Source organism: Mycteria americana, chromosome Z (assembly GCF_035582795.1).
Source record: "Mycteria americana isolate JAX WOST 10 ecotype Jacksonville Zoo and Gardens chromosome Z, USCA_MyAme_1.0, whole genome shotgun sequence".
In the NCBI taxonomy this organism is placed as follows: Eukaryota; Metazoa; Chordata; class Aves; order Ciconiiformes; family Ciconiidae; genus Mycteria; species Mycteria americana.
In genome coordinates, this window is record NC_134396.1 from 30841835 (window position 1) to 30865370 (window position 23536).

At 40.1% G+C, this 23536-nt stretch overlaps 1 protein-coding gene across 1 annotated transcript in view; it reads left to right on the forward strand.

The window, feature by feature from the left end:
* FOCAD (focadhesin) overlaps nt 1-23536 on the forward strand; it is a 144466-nt gene that overhangs the window by 117151 nt on the left and 3779 nt on the right. The window contains exons 29-41 of the mRNA XM_075526933.1: nt 6489-6636; nt 8547-8666; nt 9627-9749; nt 10559-10636; nt 11023-11094; nt 12283-12385; nt 13550-13630; nt 14726-14854; nt 17687-17802; nt 19077-19337; nt 19934-20023; nt 21199-21376; nt 22846-22943. Of these exons, the coding sequence (XP_075383048.1) occupies nt 6489-6636; nt 8547-8666; nt 9627-9749; nt 10559-10636; nt 11023-11094; nt 12283-12385; nt 13550-13630; nt 14726-14854; nt 17687-17802; nt 19077-19337; nt 19934-20023; nt 21199-21376; nt 22846-22943 (1597 nt within the window). The remainder of the gene's footprint in view (nt 1-6488; nt 6637-8546; nt 8667-9626; nt 9750-10558; nt 10637-11022; nt 11095-12282; nt 12386-13549; nt 13631-14725; nt 14855-17686; nt 17803-19076; nt 19338-19933; nt 20024-21198; nt 21377-22845; nt 22944-23536) is intronic.

The following is a 23536-nucleotide window of genomic DNA, read 5'->3' on the forward strand; positions in this document are numbered from 1 at the left end:
GGTGTCTTTCCTGCATTCAGAGCGGTATTCCAGGTGTGTTGGTGAGGACAGAGTAGAGGGGTGATCCTTCCCCTGGCTGTCATGGCTGTGCCCTGCTCATGCTGCCCATGCATTGCTGGCCCTCCCTGCTGCCTGGGTGCATGTCTGGCCCCGGCTCAGCTTGCTGCCCACCAGTGCCCAAGGCTGTCCCCAAGAGCTGGTGCCCAGCCCCTCTGGTCCCAGTCTGTCTGTTGCCAGGTGCAGGACTGTGAGTTGGTGCTTGTTGAACTTCAGGATGTTCCTGCTGGTTTATTCCTCTGTGTACCATCTCTTCTAAGTGAGTGTGTCCATAAATGTATGTATATATAGAATACTTTATATATGAACACATATAAGTGTATGCCTATATGCATATATCTAACACACACATGGAGTTTTTTCCATATGGTCCCTAATGTGAGGTGAAAAGAAGCAATGACCACCACTGCTAATCCCTGCCAACCCACGAGTAAAAATCTTGGGCATGTGTAGAGAACCACACAGTCTTGCTTACAGGCAGTGGGAAGATACCAGCAGTTCTAGGAGCAGGGTTGCTCATCTTACCTGCACGTGTTCATTTATGAAAGGTGTTTTTGAAAGTCCTTCCTTGGTGCTCTTGGGCAGTTGCCAAGGTGTTTAATGAAGTGTAGCTGCTTCTGCCTTGGAGCCTGTTACTGGAATGTGTATGTGTGTACAATACAGTGTGAGCTCTGGGAGCAGCTGCCTCACATGGCTTATTATCAAGTGCACTCTCAGTAAGTTTGCAGATGACACCAAGTTGTGTGGGAGAGTTGATCTGCTTGAGGGTAGGAAGGCTCTGCAGAGGGACCTGGACAGGCTGGATCAATGGGCCGAGGTCAATTGTATGAGGTTTAACAAGGCCAAGTGCAAGGTCCTGCACTTGGGTCACAACAACCCCATGCAACGCTACAGGCTTGGGGAAGAGTGGCTGGAAAGCTGCCTGGCAGAGAAGGACCTGGGGGTGTTGGTTGACAGCCGCCTGAATATGAGCCAGCAGTGTGCCCAGGCGGCCAAGAAAGCCAATGGCATCCTGGCTTGTATCAAAAATAGTGTGGCCAGCAGGACTAGGGAAGTGATCGTGCCCCTGTACTCGGCACTGGTGAGGCGGCACCTGGAATACTGTGTTCAGTTTTGGGCCCCTCACTACAGGAGAGACATTGAGGTGCTGGAGCGTGTCCAGAGAAGGGCAATGAAGCTGGTGAAGGGTCTGGAGCAGAAGTCTGAGGAGCGGCTGAGGGAACTGGGACTGTTTAGCCTGGAGAAAAGGAGGCTGAGGGGAGACCTCATCGCTCTCTACAACTACCTGAAAGGAGGTTGTAGAGAGGTGGGGGTCGGTCTCTTCTCCCAGGTAACAAGTGACAGGACGAGAGGAAATGGCCTCAAGTTGCGCCAGGGGAGGTTTAGACTGGATATTAGGAAAAATTTATTCACCGAGAGGGTTCTTAAGCATTGGAACAGGCTGCCCAGGGAAGTGGTTGAGTCGCCATCCCTGGAGGTATTTAAAGGACGTTTGGATGAGGTGCTTAGAGACATGGTGTAGTGGTGGTCTTGGCAGTGTTAGGTTTATGGTTGGACTCGATGATCTTAAAGGTCTTTTCCAACCTATACGATTCTGTGATTCTGTGACTTATCTGGGAGAGCCAGGCTGTTAATTTAACAGCTGTGGATGTGTGGATGGCATGTTGAATACTGAGTAAAGCAAATATATTTCATTTAACCAGCTGAGGTTATGCCTCGTATGTCCCAAAGAGAGGAACAGCCCACCAGCAGTGTAAGAAATTATTGAAAGGTATTGCACAATTACTAGCATTGGCAAACCTGAAATAATTGAACAATGAAACACGTGTCAGTTGCCATTAAACAACTAACACAACATAGTAGTATGTGCCTTCCACAGTAGTCATTTCCCTTTTAGATCAGGGAAGGAAATGCAGTATCTTGAGTGCCTCAGTGGGGGTGCACGGGGTTCTATTTGATTTTGAACATTATTCTGCCCAGCTCTTCCATGTTCAAAGGAAACAGAGCAATAATTCCTGTTTGCCTTTGCCCCCCCTGCTCCAGTGGACCTTCTGAAAAGCTGCAAGGGGTCCCAGTTGCGCCCATTGGGCTGTGAACCTGTATAGCTTAGGATTTGCGTTGCCTCTGGAGTGGCACAGGGTGAGACCCATGGTGCACAGGGGGCAGTACCCGCTGCATCGCTTTGTTACACCTGTTGCTGCTTGTTCATGCAACCTGTTAGCTGCAGATAAATGCTTCACAGAACAGCCAAACTATACTTCTCTGGCAGCGAGAGGTTGCCAGAAGAACATGAAACAATGGCGAGCAGGAGAGGGAAGGTTGAAGGGTGGGTAGTTTTTTATGCTGGATGTAATGGCTACATTTTCTTAAAGCTTAATGGTAAGTTGGTGTCTAGTGTGAGCACTATTTGTGAGCAAAGAAGTAATGTAAAGCTGTACATGTTGCAGACTTGGCCGAGCTTGGCATTTGTCCCCTTTTAAACTGCTGTTCCAAAGCAAGGGCCTTTCCAGCCTTTTCATCCAGTATGACAGGCACGGCCAGCTGTGGGATGTAAGCATTAACATTGACCTTTTCATCAGCGTTTCACCTGTGCTAAACCAGTGACTCTCTTTTTCCATTAGAATAGGTTGCAAGTTTTTTGAGAGTGGGTTCATAATGCGGTGCAGATGTGGGAGGACGGAGTTCCCTTTTTTCTGAATGCCAGCAGTAATCACATCCTCTCCTGCGGCTGCTCTGAGGTTACACGGGGCCGGGAGGGCTCCGGTACCAGACCGTCGCCCTGCGGGCCGCGGCCACCTCTCGCCGCCGGGCCGGCGCTGGCCGGGCTCATGCTGCCCCCTAGCGGAACGCAGGGCCCCCCGCTCCCCGCCGGCCCCACGCTCCCCGCCGGCCCCCCGCTCCCCGCCGGCCCCCCGCTCCCCGCCGGCCCGGCTGTAAACTTGTGCGACACGGCATGCCTCCCGATTGTTTTAGCAAATGTGGTTCTCTGCTCAGGAACACGCTTCTCCAGGGTGTTCAGTGAGATGTCTCGCACACTGAAGGAAGTTGTTGAGAAAGAGAGGCTTTTGCTGAATTTTTGTTTTGTTTTTCTGCTTTGAGATAAAGTGGTTTATCGATGTGTGTGCTATGCAAACTGGAGCTCATACAACCACGCTTCACTGATCATGTCAGCCTTCATAGGAATATTGGGTTTATATATGATTTTCTTTATTTAATAAGGAGAATTCTCTTTTTAAAACTGGGGTGTGGGGGGGAGAGGTAAGAGGAGTGAAGAAAACAGAGTTGTTTTCAATAAGCAGTAAGAATCTTTCCCTGAGCCAGTGCTTTAGCTTGGTGAGAGTTCACTTACATTTTGTAAGAATCACTATGTCTGTGTAAGTTGCGCAGAGTACTCTAAACTTAAAGTTTCCCCCAGAAAAGGTTACTGTGAGAATAATGCTTGTAAATCAATACTCTGTTATCTGTTGCAACCACACAGGAAAGAAAAAGAAAAGTGAAACTCATAATCTTTTAAAGGGGGAAAAACATTTCAGATGGTTAAGCATGTTAATATGATGCTTCTTCAGTTGTTAACTGAAACAGAGTTTCATAGATTGCAGAGCCTTAGGAGCTTTGCAGTTACTCCTGATTTTAAATGGAATGCACTCAGACAGTATCAAGACATCTGTGAGTAGACCTTAAATCTGCCTTTATGTTAGACAGAAACTGAAATAAATATATTTTTGAAATGTACTGATACATCACTTTTCAGTATACACGTGCGTGGAAAATGTGTACAACAGGTGATTTATACAGTTCTTTATGCTACTAGATTTTGTCGGACTTACTGATTACAGAAGCTATATAACAGCTCACTTTTTCTCCCAGGCCTAACTTACATAGAGCATAGGTTCAGCAAGCATGTACATTCATGTCTGTTAATTTTTCCAGTCATTTATGTAGATTATATTCAACAGATTTTTGTGAGATCAACCTTAGTGTACTGGGGAAAATAAATAAATAAATAACTTAAAAACAAAGGCAGTGTTCCAGTTGTAACAGCACAGCATATGGGTAACAAATATAGCAGTACATATGATCCTGTATTGGAAGGTTTTGCACACTCCCCCACCCCCCTGCCTTCCTGCAAAGAAAAACATGTGTTGAGGCTTGCCTTGTTACATTTCCCATATTGAGGATGAATTCTACCAGACCTTTGCAAATACGGCGTTTTGTATAAAGTTATGGCATGGCAGAACTAGCTTGCATCTGTAAGAATAAATATTGGAGAAATATTGAGCAAATGATAAACACTGATACATGTTGAGTAAAGAAGTGGTAAAGAGCAAATTGTTATGAAACTTGAAATACACAGTAGCCTTCCTTTGAATTGCTGTGTGGAGCATTAAACTGACTTGGGTTTTAGGGAGTTTTTTGCAAGGTCAGTAGCTGTTTGATTTGACTTTAAGGCATTTTCAATCAAAACTGTCATCAAACTTTTATATTGTTAGTACAGAAACCTGTCAGACTCCACTGACCACAGTATTATCAGGATTATCAGGAAAATACCTGGTTTTCCTTCATCCTAAAATACAAACCTTTTCTTTTGTTTCATGATTTGTTCATGAAATCCTTTATTCTGTGATGCAATGGACTGTACTGCCCTGTACACTGCCAAGATACGTTATTGAGATAAATAACAGTAGATTCAAAGATGAGTCATGACAGTAGTGCAGTTTGTCTGATGCACTGCCAGTAAAACACCTAAAACATGCTGGGAAATCTGAGATATGTGGATGAAGTGCACTTAAATATTAATTTCATGTAGATCACAAACAAGGTTGCCAAGTCAAAACAATTGCTAGTTACAAAAAGGGGAGCAGAGGGGGTGAAGTTTTACCCTTGCTTCAGTCTGTACTTATGTTTTGGGTCTCTGCTAAGAGTCAACAACATAAAAAACTGTAGCTCTAATTAGGAACTTTGTTTTCTTTCTGTGTATTTTTTTCAACAATCAATAGTGTAAAATTGTGTCTAAAACTTTTGTGTATAAGCCATGTCCTTATTTTGTTGGCTGTTCATGAATTCAGATATGCCAGTTACTTAAAAATGTTGATTCCAAAGATTTGTTTCCTCCTCTTTTCTGGAAAAAGAAGACACCACTGCCAAGACACCACTCAGAGTCTTCTAGCCATGTTCATCATCTTCCTCCCCAGCTGCTGAAAAACATTAGCTTATAAATATGACTGAAGTTATCCTAAGAAGTTTCTTTTTTACTTAGCTGAGTAAAAGCAGTAACTCTTCCCATTTTTAAGTTGGGTAGCAGAAGCTTAGAAGAATGCCCAAGATCCTAGCCACGTTCATTTGACAGCTCGCTACAGTGTGCAAGTGCGTGTCATTGATGTGCTCAGGGAGATGTGTGAGGGGAAAAAAACAATCTTCATCTTCAGATAAGAGCTGCTTCTTTAAGCTATTGTGTATGTGTGTCAGTGAGAGATCACCTTCAGAGCAGTGAGTATTTGCTGTGCTTTTAGTATCTCATGATGGCAGCTAGAACTGTTTGGGAATTTTCTGACAAAACTTTACAGTATTATGACTGTGGAAACTGAAACTTGTGGGAGCACAGGTGCTGAATTTAGTAAGCGTTCTCTGGTCCAGAATGGAATTTCTGGTTAAATCTGAAAAAGAGGCAGAGACCATGAAGCTGTTCGTGCCAGTTGCCCTATTAAATTATGTACTTTGAAGCTATGCTCTTGTTGTTGCAATTTTAAGTATCTTCAGCATCGAACTGTTAGTTGTGCTGGATGTCTGCCCTGTTGAAGCTGGTCCACTGTTGTGTATGCATATTTTAGTACATACGGGTTAGAATGTATACCTAACACTCATGTTCTGAAATGCAGGTGAATACCTTGATCTGTACAGCCATCTTAGCCGCTCTCTGGCTCAATCACTAATTTCATTATTTTTGCAAACTGGAACACCTGTTGTAGGAGTCCGAAAGCAACAGACCCTAATACAGCCAGCGAACCTTCAATTTGTATGTTTAACTGGGATATCAGAGTTTGTGATATCGGCATAAATCAGATGTAGCAGTTTGGATCCATACTTCCTTCACACTAGTTGATGTGCTTGTTGATGAGGCTATTGGTTCTTCAGGGGCAGAAGGAATAATGAGGCTGTATGTGTGGGATTTATTATTTTAAACACATATTTTCTTCTTATGCTCTTCTTTCATCCTGTGTCTCCCAAAAAGCGTCACCTATGTGTGAAATAAAAAACCATTTGTAAAATTGGCTGTGGTAAGTAATTATCCACAGGGCTAGTTAAGGCCAAGAGGTCTTTTTGCTCAGCAACCCACGTTGGGGTGAAAAGAGAGTTCAGAGCAGCCATAGCATAGTTAATCCTTAGAGCAGCCATAGCATAGTTAATGCGTTTTCTTTTGTCTTCTCTTTAAGCACTGGATGTATTTTGGGAGTAGGACTTGTTCTTTCACTTATGAGTCACAGTAGCCAAACAGAATCGCGAGTGCATGTTTCTGCTTCATTGCGAAAACTCTGCAAATACCTGGACAGCAGCGAGGACCAAAGCAGATGGGTCCAGGAGGTATGACCTATTTTATCGCAAATTTTAAATCTTCCTTTTACTTTGTTGCTTCCCTTTAATAACTATAGACTTTTTACTGAAGCTTTGTATCTGTAGTACTGGAATGCTTGGTTTCTATTATATCTTTCACAATATATGGGTTTATATCTGCTGAAGAAAACAATAATAATAGAATAACCTGTAATGCTGCACAAACATTAGGAAACCGCCTGAAAAGATAACATACATCATTCTTTAAAGTGTTCCTTTAATTGCTTAACCTCAAATTAAATTGTTGAAAGTTGGGTCCCAAGTAACTGTGGATATGGGTCTCTCTTATATGCAGTAGTTTACTGCTCATCTGATCTACTAGAAAGCAGACAGCAAGTTACTCTCAGAGAGAACCTTAATGCTAATACTTCCTCTTTCAATATGCCTGCTGTTTCCTTCTTTGAAAGCTGCTGGCACTAGCTAATGTGAATCTTGCACTTACGAATGCTGCTGTGGCCCTATTTGCTGTTGTCTTTATAACTATGTTTTGAAGACTTAAACTGAGCTCTGCTAAGTTTGAGCATGCATTTCAATTTATTTTGCCAAGATATGTCTTGTAAGTTTTGACATGGTCCATGTACTAAGTTTATAACCTTGTTGAGGTAAAACTTGAGAATGAAAACTTATGAAATTGGAGGAGTTTGCAACAGAAAACAAGAATCAGAATAAGCAGGTGTTTTGCAAAAAAAATGCAACCCTATACCCGATGTATGCAAGCCTGCAGCAGCTGAACAGCTGAGTTGCATAATCCTCTGTTTTTTCTAAGGGAGTTAGCAGAGATTGGTAGTACTATTCTCTTTCCCCTCTTGGTACTGCTCTGAAAGCTCTTCATTAAAGGTCTCCTTTTATGGAGTTTAATTGTTTTGGCAGTACATACGTGTTGGGGATTAGCCTTTTGCAGTTTATGGTTCCTGCATTAAAATGACTTACAGCTATGAAATCATTTATCTCTCCCCAGAGATCTCAAAAGTGCTTTACTGAACTTAAACTGGGTTCAACACAGCAACTTCTGAGATGAAAGGCAACAGCTGTTTAACATCATGAGATAGTTTGAGATGAGAAGCAAAACCTACCCTTTTCAATTAAAATCTCTGTAAGGAATTGTACAAATAATTACATGAGTAAAATTTGGCCAGGACCCTGGGATGAATACTGCTATATTTATGAGATGCACAAGAGGCTCTTTCAGAGATATAAATGGCTGGGATATAATCCTGTACTTGAGAGGTAACTTTGGCCTGTTGCAGCAAGAGGTACAATGTGAGCATTACTTGCTCCAAGTCAAATTGTTGTCAATCCTGCACAGTAGATAGGTGCTCTCTACTTCCGCTATAGTCATATGTTGTTCTGTTGCTTAGCTTTGGTACAAAGGAGGTTAAACAGTTGGCACGGTTGCCTTGTTGAAAGTTCAGACTTCATTTCCTTATTCTCCATGTCTAAGGCTGAAGAACAGAAAAGCAGTGTCATTCGGAATCCTTCTGCAAGGACATGAGGCTAGTGTCAGGCACTGTGTGTGGGAGACAGTTCTACTACATCCTCCTCTTCTGGCCTTGTGGACCTGCTTGTAGCCCTGATGGGATTACAGCATGCTGTGTGTGCTCACATAAATAATGATCAGATACTTGTGTTGAGAAGAATAAACTACACTTGTGTGGAAGATCAGGATTTTGACCTACATAAACCCAGAAGTACTTCCAAGCTTTAGTTGTATTTGTTTAATGTTGGCATCAATGAAGAATCTTCCAGAGAGGGAATATCTGAAAGTATAAATTGAAAATGTCATAGCTTTTTTATCATGCTAGCACATTGCTCCATGTGCACATTGCCACAGTGAATTTGATCAGACACTGGCTAACAGAATTAAATAATTTTTTTTTCAGGTACTTGCTTATTCTGTGGCCTGTTCCTGTGTCTCTGCTTTCAGTGTTGGAATCATAGAAGCACCTGAGGCTGAGGAGACCATGAACAAGCTACGAACCTTAGTGGAAAATAATCAGCAGGTCGTAATTCAGTGTTTGGGCTTTGCTTCAGTTCTGTTTTTCTCTTATCTATTTAATATTGGATACTGCTTTACCCAGACTGTAACTTCAAGAAAATTACATTGATCTACTTTTAGCTAACATTAACTAACATTGAGCATGTTGTGCATACTGTGCAATTACCAAGACTATCACTTGATCCATTAATGCATCGTCTGCAGATGTATAGCAATTACCAGGTAGTGAAATAAAAACAGATTTTATATGTTTGATTGCATTTTGAAGGGAAGTTGGTACTTTTGAGTTCTTCATGTCTTTAGTCCCTGCGTCCTGCCAATTTTTGTCTCTTTAATAATGTGTTTCTTAAATTCTTTTTCTTGGTAGGAAAATACATCTACTGTGCTCTTCTGAATTTTTACTTTCCCCTAGCCTTCAGACAGTGCATCATAACCAGAGCCACAGCTTCCTCCAGGTGTCTGTTTCATCCCTAGTGTCCTGGGGTTACCCTCTAAAAAGGCCAAAAATCTCTGTATTTCAGTGCGTGTTCTTTTTTGTTAAATGCTTGCCAGAAAAAAAAAAAAAAAAAGAAAAAAAAAAAAGGCAACCATTTTGAATCAAAGCCTGCTATTACACTAATCAACTGTTTAGAATGTTTATGTGGAAAATAGGAAGTCAAAACAAACTACCTTTCCTATGGCGTTTTAATCTTCATATCAGAAAGTCTGCTCTAAAATAAAGGCTCTAAAATAAAGGCAGAGCAATCTATGTGCCAAAGATCAGTATTTAATCTCAGAAAATCCTGTGTCACTTGGCATGAGAAAATAATTGAAATAAAAAAGCATCTAGTACTTTAGGCAAAGACATTACTTCCAATTATTGGGAAATAATAAATATTTAAGTAATGTTTCAATAATAAATATTAAAAATAATACAGAATCCTTGAGAAGATCTGTTTTTTAATGTGTCTTTTTCACCTTACAGACCCACAGTTTTGCTTTAGCTCTAGGTGCAATAGTACATGGATTGTCAGCTTGTGGTCATGGGAAAGCCGAAGACCTGAGTAACAGACTAATGCCGGCCTGGATAAAAATTGTGCTTGCAGAGGTAAAGGAGTTTGAATTCATACCCTGTTTTTTGCAGGAGGGGTGATTTTAAATAAACAGTAGGGACGTAATTTTCCTTGCTTCTGCAGAAGTGATGCTAGGAAAAGTTAGGACTATCAGAACATGCTGTTTGATGGATATTTGGAAGCAAAAATATATATTTGGGCTGTTTGCTAAAGGAAAACAACTGGTTTTCTTCTTCTTTTCTGCTTGGATTATTTATGGGATATGCTTATCTCAATTACATGTCAATTTGGACATCTTTACTAACTTGGAATAATATCCAAGGATAAAATCTAGGTTATTAAATGAAGATGCCTTGTGAAATTAGGTGCTACTTATCAAAATTAGACTAACAGAATGGTGATTATAGTGCCTCAGTTGTTATAATAATTTTAATTTATCTCATTGTAACCAAAATTGTGCATTTGAAATCAAACTCTAAATTTACATATTAAGATTGCAGCTGAAGGTAAGTATCAATAAAGAAACAGTGTTTCAGAGTTGAATTGCACTAGCATATTTTGTGGAATACAGACTGTGCTAGAAGAAAGTGATTTGTCAGGGAGAAATGCATGATGATTTCAGATTGGGGGAGGAGTCGGGGGAAGCTCCATATAAAGTGTTCATTCACCAAGAGAGGGATGAGTGAGTGTCCAGCATGGTGGAGTCTGACCTGAAAAGGTTGTTGGGATGAGAGGTGTACAAGTGATAGCAGTCAGGGTTTTTAAGTTGGAAGAAACAAGTGGTTTGTCCTACAGTAGTGTTGTGTGACCGCATTGACTCGCTGATCCTGAATTACACTTCCAGGGTTCTCCGACAATGCAGCGTCTGGCTGCTGTCAGTGGGCTGGTTGCACTGGTGGGCTCTGAAGGAGGCATGATACAGGTGAGAACATGCAAGCTAGTGGTACCTTTATCTCTTCTAGAAAATTGGCTAGAGGGCAAGATGGAATGACATCCTCTGCATCCTTACAGCAGTGATTATATACCAGGGCATCCCATTTATGCAATAGTGAGTCATGATGGGTATGAACCAAGCGGGATAGAATTACAGTGTGTAAAATGGGGTCTGTTCCATTTTCCCATCATATGGCCCATGTGCAGTGCCATTGGGGAAGAGTTTACAGCTGTATAGATTTTCTGCTTTTCTCCTCCACTTCCCCATAAAAAGGGATGTGTGCAACTGTAATCTGTCTTTTCAGCACAGTTCTCTGTTTTGTTCTTTCTCTTTTTCTCTTATAAAATTCACATCTTTTTTTTTTAACTTGGCAGCTGAAATCTGAGAGCATTCAGTCCTCCCAGTTTCAAAGTAAGCTTAATGAAGTCATCAGAACCCTTACACAGGTAAGAAGGTAATCTCTATTTCCTGCTTTGGATAGTGCACGAGTGTCACAAGCGGTGTTCCCCAGGGCTGCCGGTCACAAGCGGTGTTCCCCAGGGCTCGGTGTTGGGGCCAGTTCTGTTTAACATCTTTATCAATGATCTGGACGAAGGGATCAAGTGCACCCTCAATAAGTTTGCAGACGACACCAAGTTGTGTGGGAGTGTTGATCTGCTGGAGGGTAGGAAGGCTCTGCAGAGGGACCTGGACAGGCTGGATCGATGGGCTGGGGCCAATTGTATGAGGTTCAACAAGGCCAAGTGCAAGGTCCTGCACTTGGGTCACAACAACCCCATGCAACACTACAGGCTTGGGGAAGAGTGGGCTGGAAAGCTTCCTGGCAGAGAAGGACCTGGGGGTGTTGGTTGACAGCCGCCTGAATATGAGCCAGCAGTGTGCCCAGGCGGCCAAGAAAGCCAGTGGCATCCTGGCTTGTATCAAAAATAGCATGGCCAGCAGGACTAGGGAAGTGATTGTGCCCCTGTACTCGGCACTGGTGAGGCTGCACCTCGAATACTGTGTTCAGTTTTGGGCCCCCCACTACAAGAGGGATATTGAGGTGCTGGAGCGTGTGCAGAGAAGGGCAATGAAGCTGGTGAAGGGTCTGGAGCAGAAGTCTTATGAGGAGTGGCTGAGGGAGCTGGGACTGTTTAGCCTGGAGAAAAGGAGGCTGAGGGGAGACCTTATCGCTCTCTTCAACTACCTGAAAGGAGGTTGTAGAGAGGTGGGGGTCAGTCTCTTCTCCCAGGTAACAAGTGATAGGACAAGAGGAAATGGTCTCAAGTTGCGCCAGGGGAGGTTTAGACTGGATATTAGGAAATTTTTCTTCACCGAGAGGGTTCTCAAGCATTGGAACAGGCTGCCCAGGGAAGTGGTTGAGTCGCCATCCCTGGAGGTATTTAAAGGACGTTTGGATGAGGTGCTTAGGGACATGGTGTAGTGGTAGTCTTGGTAGTGTTAGGTTTATGGTTGGACTCGATGATCTTAAAGGTCTTTTCCAACCTATATGATTCTGTGATTCTGTGATTCTGTACTGTGACACCTTGCACAAAGAGGCAAATCTGTTCAAAGAAACTGCATAATGTCTGTGTCCAGTGTGAATGAGGCAACGTAGGGAAATTTATCTAACTAGTGGTTTATTGTCTCAACAGATAATCAGTTTTTCGGGGCAGATTGGCCTTCAGACAAATGCAGCGGGACTTTTGGGACGCCTTCATATGTCCTGTTTGTCTTCTACCCAGAACAGGGCATCCGGTAAGATGCTTTATTATTGCTGCTTAAAGAACATATAGAAGTAGCACCTAGTTAAAAAGGCAGCAAGGGACACATTAGACAATACAGGCTAGACATTGCAGCTCTATTAAATGACATGACAGCCTTTGAATCTGAGACCTCATGGTCCTGTCTGCCAGACCTAAAAGCTGGAACATGAAGCAGGAATCAGTGTGCTGAACAGGATCCCCCCAGTCTACTTTTACTTGCAGTATTAAAGTAAGATTCTAAGTTGTTCTGGTCAAATTTGTATATTGCTTCTGTCTTTATTCTTTTGTAGAATAAATTGTAAAGAAGTTTTACACTGCAAATGGCACATGTGTTTGACATCTTCATTATCCACTCCGTGTCCTGAGAACTGATTAATCTACTCTTTGTTTTAGTACTTCCCACTGTATAAAAAAGCCAACACTTAAAAACTGGTCCATAACAAGAGCAAGCTGCCTTTTCAAAAGTATTTTTCTGGAAGAGATCTTCTCTGTTCAGCTGAAGTAAAAAACTGGTGTTCTGTGCCCTTTCAGTGTAGCAGTTAGCACACAAATTAATATTCTTTCAATACATCATTACCTTCTGGTGTTGTTTCAGTATCCATTGGTAAAATAAAGGCAGCATTATATCATTGATGAAATACCAGTAATAGGAGGCAACTAATGAAGTGGAAGCTGTTCACTTCAGTGTGCACCAAGTTGGGAACAAATAATATGAAGTGTAGATAAACTTCCTCATCACAGAAAAAAGATTCTTGGAGTTCCTATTTTTGTATAATCATGGCACATGTGCCTGAGGTTAGATAGATATGGAATGTCTCTGTTGTCTTAAACTTACTAAGCTTCTGAAGCTCTCCCTTTTAATGGCTGACTCACAGTGGCTGATACATTTGAAGGAAGTTATTATCCCTGACTTTTCAGTTGGTCAATGAATTTGTTTTTTCAGAACTGGAACCTCTCACCAACACAAATGTTTAGCTTGCCTTAAAAGTGGAAAGGCCAATGCATCTATCAATAATCGGTCTAAAAGCTTTGAGTCACCTACAGAATTAGTAAGCTCAAACATAGCTCAGTTTGGCCTTTGAATTTACATGGGAGCTGGAAGTTATAATTTTTGCTGACTTGTTTTAGTATATAAACAGTCTTTTTGTCTTCACAGTTCCTCCAGATTTTAGCTACCTGCCTGAAAACAGCTTTATCAGGGCTGCCATTGACTTTGCCATTGAAAGTGGAAAGAAAGGTAAGAAGGGATCAAACTACAGTATCCCTCTGGGAAATTTGTTATTACTATAAAAGGTGACCTTAATAACCCAGTTTTATTTGCTAAGAGGACTTCTCTAAATGCTAATATCAACTTCACTAATGTGGGATGTTTAATCTCTAAACAAAAAATTGAGTAACACTCGAAAGCAAGGTAGCATTGTGTAGTTAGGGCTTTAGTTTTCTCCACTGATTTTTAATGACTTTTTAAACCTTTTCCCCTTCCCTCTGTGTCTGTTAGATGATGTATCTTCCCTGTGGGAATGAAAGTCAAATCACTTTAAGTGTTAGCATGAATACTAACTCAGGAATAGTCCATCATCAGGCAAACTCTATGCTGCCCCTTATTTTAGTGATCCTAGGTTAAGATTGTCTGTAACAGAGTGGTATTCAAATGGGTTACTGCTGTGAGCAATAAATGCAAAGGAACCTGAAGAAAGTATGCTCTTACATGAGGAGTGCTAGTAAAAGAGAGGTGTCTTGGAGTGCAGTCTTAAGGGAGATAAAGCAGAGGAGATTATTCCTGTGTGGAATTAAGTGAGCATACTACTGTCCTATGAAGCAGGCTTTGCTTTCAATGGAGGTAACATTGGCCATGCCTTGCCTCCAGGAGGACTTTCACTGAGTTAATTCCCTGTGTTTAAGTAACACAGTACGTGCAAAGGTTAGCACCTGTCTGACAATTTTTTTTGCCTGCACCTACAGGTTGGGGAAGGAGAGCAGTGTCAGAAAACTTTGCTGTTCTCCTACTAACAAATGCAAAAATACTACCCTTCTAGATAAACACTATCTGTAATTAACTTATAAATTGGTTCAAGGAGAAGGAACCAGAAAGTTTCTGTTTATCAGTAACAAAAAGCCTTTTTTAATAGGACATAATGTTAAAAATACAACTGTTGATTCCAAACAGAAATAGGTAATTCTCAGATACAAAAAGAAATAACAGTAATTTTATAATGCTTTTCAGTTCTTCACTACAGATTGGTCTTTAGTGCAGTGTTCACATTTCTTCCTGAGCTGTTTAGGCAAATGTGTGTGTATAAAATTCAGACTGTGATTCAATCTTCTGTTGTAGGCCCTGAATCTGTCCCAGCTGAGCTGGTGAAAGTAGCACTGGCACCCATTGCATTAGTTGGAGAAAGCCATCAGTATCCACCTGTAAACTGGGCATCCATTCTTTCTCCTTTGATGAGGCTAAACTTTGGTAAGATTAACAGTTTTCTGCTAAGTCGTTTGCACTCGTCACAAGACTTCTTTACTAACACAGCTTTCACAAACTTTAGAGCCCACTTCAGGGCTTGAAGTTATTGCAGGGATTGAAGTGTTCACTATGCTTTCAAGCAAAAGTGCAACTTTTTAATGTTTGCAAGCACATATATTTGTGATCACCATGTGGACACTGTTTTAACTCAAGAAAAGACTAGAGAAGATCAGAGTTGAGAAGTTTGGAGCAGTATTGGAAGTTTGCTAAAACACTGGTGAAATTGGACTGAATTTCTCATTTGAACTATTTACAGTAAGAAGATCCCATCATGAAACTCAACTAGTTGTATCTTATTTTCCGTACCCACTAAATGCTGGTCCAGTGCCTGTGTCAGAGGCTGCAGGCAGCTTTATCACAAGTTTGCACTGGTCTGTAGTTCATCTAGCTATCACTAGTCTGAAATATACTTTCTACTAAACTACACTGGGTGACAGAGGAAAGCATATCCCTTTTTCCATCATGATGGTGATTTTGTCAGTGCTTCTAAGAGCATTTTTTCTTCATGCTGGAGAGTAGCTTTGTTTCTGAAATAATGTGTTGGACAGTTTGTATAATATTTTTCTACTCAGGATAACTGTCAGTGCCTGTTTTGGGTGATATAAGTGTCTAAGTTTAAAACTCATTTCCTTAAAAAACCCCAACAAACTACTGCACAAAGTTCCGTATTCCTTTGTTTGATTCCACAGAGTTTTGTTTCTCCTGATTTATGTAACTGTTATTACTGGCCTTGCAGATTCTTTTACAACTGGGTTGGGCAAGTGCTCTTGTGTTTAAATTGATGTGCTGTAGAGCCCAGAATAGGGAAGGTTGTTCTTATTTCTTTCTGGTGTTTATTTTACTTATACAGAGTACTTGTATAAGCACTAGCAATCATTGAACTGTCCTATGAGGAACAACTCCTTGCTAGATACAGAAAGATTTGGCTACATATTAAACATTTTTGCTTATACTTGAGCTGCAACTCCTGTCTTACTTGGTATTCTAGCAATTGATTGTAAAGTCTTTTGTGATTATAAGTGAAAGAATTTCCTATACTGAGCTCTGCAGTCCATGCTGATGCAAATTTGTGTGCAACCTTATGAATAGCTGAAACTTGTTAAATGTATGGGGGATTTTTTTATTCCTGTTTTTCACTTAGGAGTCTTACTTTTGTATATCAGGGGAATTCCAGAGGAAACAGTACATCGTTTTTGTGGCTATGTTTTTATTGACTTCAGACAGCATCAGGGTCTGCATTTTTATACATAATTTCTCTTGACTGACCCTCTGTAATGTTGTGGAAGTTGCACACCCTTCTCTAGATTATATGTACATGCAGAAATAGGAGATTATGTATACATGCAGAAATAGGTGTGCTAATAAGCAATATTGCTATTGTGCTAGAAAGTATAATGTAGAACAGTTGTATTACGACCTAACAGTCCACGTAGAAATGTGGCACTCTAACACACTTTTTCTGGAATAGCTATATCATGAATATTTTTATGAAAATTGACTATATGCTCAGTTCTCTTGGATTCTCTACATCACTGTTACTCATGTCTAAGAATTGATGACTGTTTTTATGAACCTTAAATGTTTCACATTCTACCATGGAGATTTGTGCATCTGTAAACATATTGAAGACAACAGATTGCTTTGCCATCTTACAAGGTTTATTGCAGTTGTTGCTGAGCAGAAACCATATAATGTGATTGAAGTAGTACCTCTTTGTTATTCAATAGTGTTCTGAAGTGAACAGTCATAGGCAAATCATAATTTGTGTCTTAGCAGTCCAAGCTAGTGAGAGAGAATTTTTGAATTGGTTACCAAAATATCTTGTTGGAATTTCACTCTTCCCAAGTTCTGCAAATGACTTAACTTCTCATATAAGATATTTTATTTTGAAGAGCCTGATACTAGACTCTTAAATCTTTGCTTTGTTCATGCACTAACGTCAGTGAACTTTATAAAAAGTCATGCTATGTAGATTGCCACTTTCATTACTGTAAGAACATTTTAACTTGCAAAGCACCTATTTAAGTTTTATGCTGACGTTTAACAGTAATGTATCTTCCGTCTAATGGGTCAAATGCTAGTATAATACTTAAACTGTTTGTCCTTATGTTGCTGTAGCAATCATGAACTATATGGAAGCCATGCCATTGCTCAAAGTACCTCTTCAACATATTTATGACTAGTTATTCTATTAAGAAGCAGGCTGTTCCAGTCATTAAGGGGACTTTAAAGAGAAACCAATAAGGATTCCATAACCATCGTAACCTCTATGCACAGTAAGCTCTTCCCACGTGTTAACCTGGAGAATGCTGCAACCAATCACCCACAGCAGTAACAGTGATTAACCTGTGTTCTGTGATAAGTTATATGAACATGGGGTACATGGAAGAGGAGAAACATGTGAATGAATGGGAATTACTCCTACATTTAGCAGGAAGGAATAGTGACTCATTTCTCCTTCTGTAGATTAAAACTTCTCTTTATTTGGCAAGGTGTTTTTTAATTCTTACTTCTCTTACCATTCCCACATTTTTGGTCTTGAGTGAATTGAAATGAACTTGGACAAATCCTGAGATTTCTTGCTGAAAGTGCATGAATGGGAAGAGGAGACTTCTGATATGTATGTGTTAAAAGCGTTAAGCAGCATCTCTAGAAAAGCAAATCTTAATGTAGTGCTCTAGTAGAACAATAACTCTCCTTTATTTTATGAGTTGAGAACAAGTTTAAAGTAAAAATAATTTCTTCGTAACTTCTGTTTGTTTTCTTCTGCTTTAGGTGATGAGGTAAAACATCTCTGCCTTCAAGTGGCTGTGACACAGGCCCAGTCATCTCAAAATGCAGCAATGCTTTTGGGGATGTGGGTAGCACCTCCCCTTGTCTACAATCTCAGTGTACGTATGTCAGAAAACTTGTGGGACCTCAGCACCTCTTTCCTATAAGATTTCTCAGTGATGATGTATGGGATGTCTCACCAGAAAAGGATTCATGAGTTCAGAGTTCTGCAGAAATACTGTTTAGCAAATATTTATAGTGAGAGAAAGGCTATTCCAGGGCCTTGAAATTCAAGGCAGACTTAAGATCTGCTACATTGGTTTTACTTAAATTGCTTAAGACCTTTTTCCTCTCTCTCGTTTCATGCTATAGCTCTGATAACCTGGAGAGGTAAGAAGGCACAGCATGTAGGGAGAAAAAGTATCTTTTATTATACCAGCTGATAGTCTTAGAAAAAAGTCCCACCTATCTGTCCAAAAGCTTGCCTGCTTCTTCCAGCAATGTCTCTTGATCTAGTAAAACATGTTACTTCTTGAAAACCTTGCCTTAATTCCGTAGATAGTCAACAGACTAACCTATAGTATAATCAAATTTGGTCTTATCCTCCACTACAGTGCAGTTGTTCTTACAGAGGTACTACATGGACTCCATGATAGAGTATGTAAAACTCCCTGAATCCCACAGTGCACTTGACTGTGCAGTTCTGTCAGTTTATACAAGTTGAGGAGCAGGTTCATGACAATTCTCAGAAAATCCATTGTGGATTTCTGTGATCTTTTTCAGTTCTGCAAGGGGTATTTTTGTCCTGTAATTCTTAATTCATTAGTCTTCACAGATATATAAACACTTGGCAATTTTAAGATACATAACTGGTAAGGTACCAAAGAAAGGAAAGATTTTATTTCTGAGCACCAGTTTCTCACTGCAGTGGGGATTTGAGGTCACAAAATGAGCTCAGCCACAGTGTGTGCAATCTTTGGATTCCTTCAAGGTAATTATTCATTCTTCCTCACTAGCTAGCAATATTAATGGTCCTAGGAGTACCATACTTCTGTCCTTGGCTGTCTAGTTAGTCTGTATGCTTTATATAGGAATGCAGTGGGCACCATATAGGGTAATCACAATTGTCCTGCCAGTACAGAGACATGATATCTAGGGTTCATTGAGAGAAAGTTCCTCAGTTTTTAAGGAAAATATAATATTGACATGTTGGAACTCATTTTAATTCAAGCAATTCATCAAAAGAGGGAAGAATAATTGAGAAATATTTATGACTGAGTGCTTTTTTAAGTGGTGTTTGAGCCACTTTCTTATAATTTCATCCTTTATAACAGTAGTTGAAGGTCAGTGAAGAGCTAGAATCTGAAACTAAGCAAAAGTTTTTGCTTTTCAGATGAAAACCCAGAAATACCTTTTCACGTCCCTGCCCCTGTGGATGAAACATGTTGCAGAAGACAAACTACAGTCTTTTACAGAAGTGTTTCTGATACAACAATTTGAAGTGAGGAATCGCACAAAAAACCCAGAAATCTGCCAGTGTGTTTTACAGGGGCTCATGCAGGCAATGAAACTTCCAAACCCAGCCCAATACTGCTGGAGCTTTCTGTGCCAGGCTGTAGAGAAAATATTTGAGATTCTAACAAATGAGGTTCAGGTAAGGAATAAGTATGACGTGTATCAACATTGTAACTGGATATTTTTACTGATGGTAGGTCCCATCTTTTTGCACTGACCCATCAGATTTGAAACATGAAGTAGACATAAAAATTTTAGTGATATTAGTTAAGATGCCTGCATAATTTCAATTTAAGTTACTTTTGGATATTCTTTAGAATATGATTAAGTTGTGAAACCAGTTTAATGTACACTTTTCCCTCCTAAATGATATGGTAATGGAAAAATAGAAGCTGAGAACAATCAGAAGGGGTTTTTTTCCCCCACAGAAGATTCAGCTTCTCACAGTGATTTAAAGAAACTATCTAGCTACAGAAAGTATCTCCAAGGAAGTGCACTCTTCCATTAAAAAAAAAAACTCTTTGAAAGATTTCAGATGCCATTATTCCTTAATAATTAAGTACATTGAAGTCCCCAGCAAATACAGAGTTTCTAAAATAGAATAAATAAAATGAGGCTAGAGACTAGATTAAATATTCATCATGATCATTAACAAAGTTCCTGGACTCACCAGTTTTAATGATGAAGAAACCTGGAAGTATACATCTAAAAATGTATTTATTTCTCTGTTTCCAGAGAGGTGAACTGGAGATGTATATCGATGTAGCAAAGTGTATCTCAGAAATGACTGATTCAGAGATTGATCGCATTCTCCAGATCTCTAAGGTAATGATGTTTTACTCCTGGTCTTTTCTCACCAAATCATGTGAAACAAGCATGTCTTACCATTTTTCTTGTCACCAGAGTGTTTTAGCTCATGGGGAGCATTGATTGCTTTATCTGCCATGCAAGTAAGAGTGTTCTGGCTCTAATTCACAGGCAGCAGAGAGAAGCAAAAGCAATAAGAGCCCATATCCAAAACTTTCTCAAGGCAACTGAAATACTACTGATTTCACCTGGGAGCTTTGAACTGGAGAGTCTAAGTAACTTGGTCAAGTTCAGGCAGGGCTCTGTTGGCAGAACAGGAATGGTGTTAGATCTTCTGAATCCCAGACCAATGATGCAAACAGCAGACCATAGTAACTCTTTGGTTAGCATAACTACCTACTTGAAACGGACTGTAAATGCATCCCAGTGACTAGCTGTGCTTGAACTGGTGGATCCTTGCTTTGTTAAAAATGTGAAATACTTTGACTGAACAATCTTTCATTCTTGACTTAATGTGCTATATTTGCATTCACACTCAGAATGTTTCCTGGTGGTCAAGATGGCTAAGGATGACAATGGAATAGAAAAGCTTTCAGTTTCTAGCTCACAAGTGGAATCAATTAGCAGTGGAATTCTTAGCAGCTGAAATGCTAAGAAAATGACGTGTGTGGAAGGACTTGATGGTTTCAGATCAGATTGTTATAAACAAACATCCATGACATAGAACCATGTTGTTCTGTTTACTGGCAGATTCACTAGAGAATCAAGCATTTAAATAGGTTAGGGAAGCTGAACTGTCATTTCCTTATATCTCTGAGTTCTTATTTCCAGACTGGAAAATGCCATTTAAGAAAAACTTTTTTGTCACTGCAGTGAATCTGTCTTGCAAGAACACTTGAGTCTCCAGAACTGTCAAGCTGGCTCATTTCAATTTAAAGGGGAATGTAAAATTGAAAGCAGTATGAAAACAGTCAAACTGTACTGATTTGCAGTTTGCTGGACTGTTTAGAGGCGTGTAAAATTAAAGTAGTATGTACAGTCTTCTGTTTCATAATGTGTCTTGGAAGAAAAATGAGCCCGCTAGATAATCAAAGATTTTCTCCCCTTTGTTTATATAAAGAGGAATGCAGCATCTACTGTTCCCACAAGAAAGGTGTGTTTTAATTTAACATGTTTTTTAATTGCATTTGCAGAACAATATAGAGAAGGCCATATTCACGAAAGTGTATTTAATTTCTCAAGGCAGACTGCCTCTGATGAACCTGAGTGCCGTGATTGATACTGTTGCAGGATATCACCAGAAAGAAAATATTTTATGGATGCTCTTGCATAGTTTCTATCATGCTCGTATTGTGAGCCATGAAAACACAGGTAAGATAGACTTAAAGAAGAATCAGCAACAAAATCAACAGATACCAATGGATCTACACTGATTCTTTTAAAATAATTTTAAGATGGTTTAATCCAAGTGTTTCCAAATTTCTCCATATTAGAAACTACGTACTCTTCAGAATTTTTCCGCTCTTCAAATACTTGTATCAAACATAGCTTATATGTTTTTCCGTAATTCTTCATGTTTCTGTGGATCAGCTACAAGTAATTTATCTCAGCCATGTGGTTTGCAGACCAGAGTTTTGACTAGATCTGTGTCTCCTAGTCTTTTTAAGACTTTCAGTGTAAGGTAGTGTTCGAAATGTACATAGCACATCAGAGACCCAGTAATAGTGCAATTCTGCTAACCTTCAGATCTAATATCTGACTTACTGTTGTGTGACACAGTAGGTAGGGGCGTGTTCCCGTGACACTGGTTGAACCAAGGAGATAGCTTGCTTTTCTGAACTCCTTGCACTGAGTTAACACAGGAAACAAATTGCCCTTGTGCCTCTTCATAACCATACCAGATAGTTATCTGGTGGGTTAATGAGTTGGGCTGGCTCGGTTGGTTTGCTAAAGCAAACTGGAGCTGATGAAAGAGAAGTAGCAGAATCACACAGGAGGATAAAGGAGGAAGAAACAAGAACAGAGGGAGGCAAGAATGAGGTCTCCTCATTTTTATGGCAGAAGGATCTTTGGCTGCCTGTGTTCACAGAACAACTTCAAAGCATTACATTGCTAGATGCCTTAGCTGCCAGGTGTGGTTGAACAACTTCAAATGGTAGTGAGTTCTGAATGAGTGAAGTGAGGCTCCTTTGGGTAAAAGAGGAGGCAACATGAAAGAGGGCCCATGTAAGGAGTACAAGGAAATGGTGGTGTATGAAGTGACATGGTCTTGAAGGTGAAGATGGTGCTTAGTTTGTAGGAGGTAGAACAGATTTTGGACAGCAGAATATGAATCAATGAATTATGTTCTATCCTTGGGTTGGGGGCTGATTTTATTTGCATGCCTTGACTGTATTTTACTTATCTTCTCTGCACTGGATTTTCGCAGCACTCCCCACCTTCTTGCCCAGTGTACAGTGACATCAGTGCTAGACTTAGATGAAGTACTGGGGCAAAAACTTAAGGGAGGCTTTAGGATTCTGTAGTGGTCATATGTGCAGACTGGGTTAGTAGGACCTGCAGGCTGCCATTATGTGAAATAGTTCTTGCTCAGCATTGCTTTTTCTGTGCATTCAGTATGCTGCCTGCATTATAAGCAAAGTTTTTGTACTGTTTAAATGCTCATATGCCTTCTGTTAGTGGCAATCATGAATCAAATGTGATAGCGGTATTGGTGATGTGATGGTTGTTCTTCCACAGTCACTGCTTTGTTGCTATAGTGATTCCCTATGCTTGCTTTTTAATGAAAAATGGTGCATTCCAGTGTTTTATGTGAGTCAACGTCCTTGTTCTTCTTCTAGGAGTGCTGAAAAGAATGGACTGGCTGCTAGACCTTATGGGCTACATCAGAAACTTAGCATACAAGTCAACACCCTTACAAAATGTCGATCTTAAAGAGGTACATGCTGTGAAAATAATTTCCAGCTTTCAGGAAAAAAGGAGGTTTTGATGTATTTCATGTTATTTTTCAGTAATAAGTATTATTCTCCATGCTTTTATATTTTAGAAGATTGTCATCTTACCTCCATAGAGAAATTCTTCTCAATTTTTGTGAATGTACTTTAGATTACTTTAAAATAACCATGACATTTAAATTATGATAGAAGCTAAAGGCAACTAAAGGAAATAATTGCTTCAAATTTACTGTATTTAGAAAAATTGAAGGAATAATTTGAATTTACCAGTAGAACTGTCTAAGCAGGTCAAAACTGTGCAGCTGCCGTTTCTAAGAGGGCTTGGACAGTTTTAGGGAACTAATATTGTTCATTGTTACATCTGTTCACCTGTTTAAGTCTTCTGGTTGAGGACATAAAATAAGCTGCTGCTTAGATCAGAAAGGCATTCATTACATTGCTGCAATATTTCCCAACCATTTGTAGCACTGCAAGGGTGACCATCTCTAATTTCACTCAACAGTCAGCTTGCTGTAAAGAAGTTATTTCCCCATTTTAAATAGAATGTGGATCAGCCTTAATCTAAAGGATTATTTTA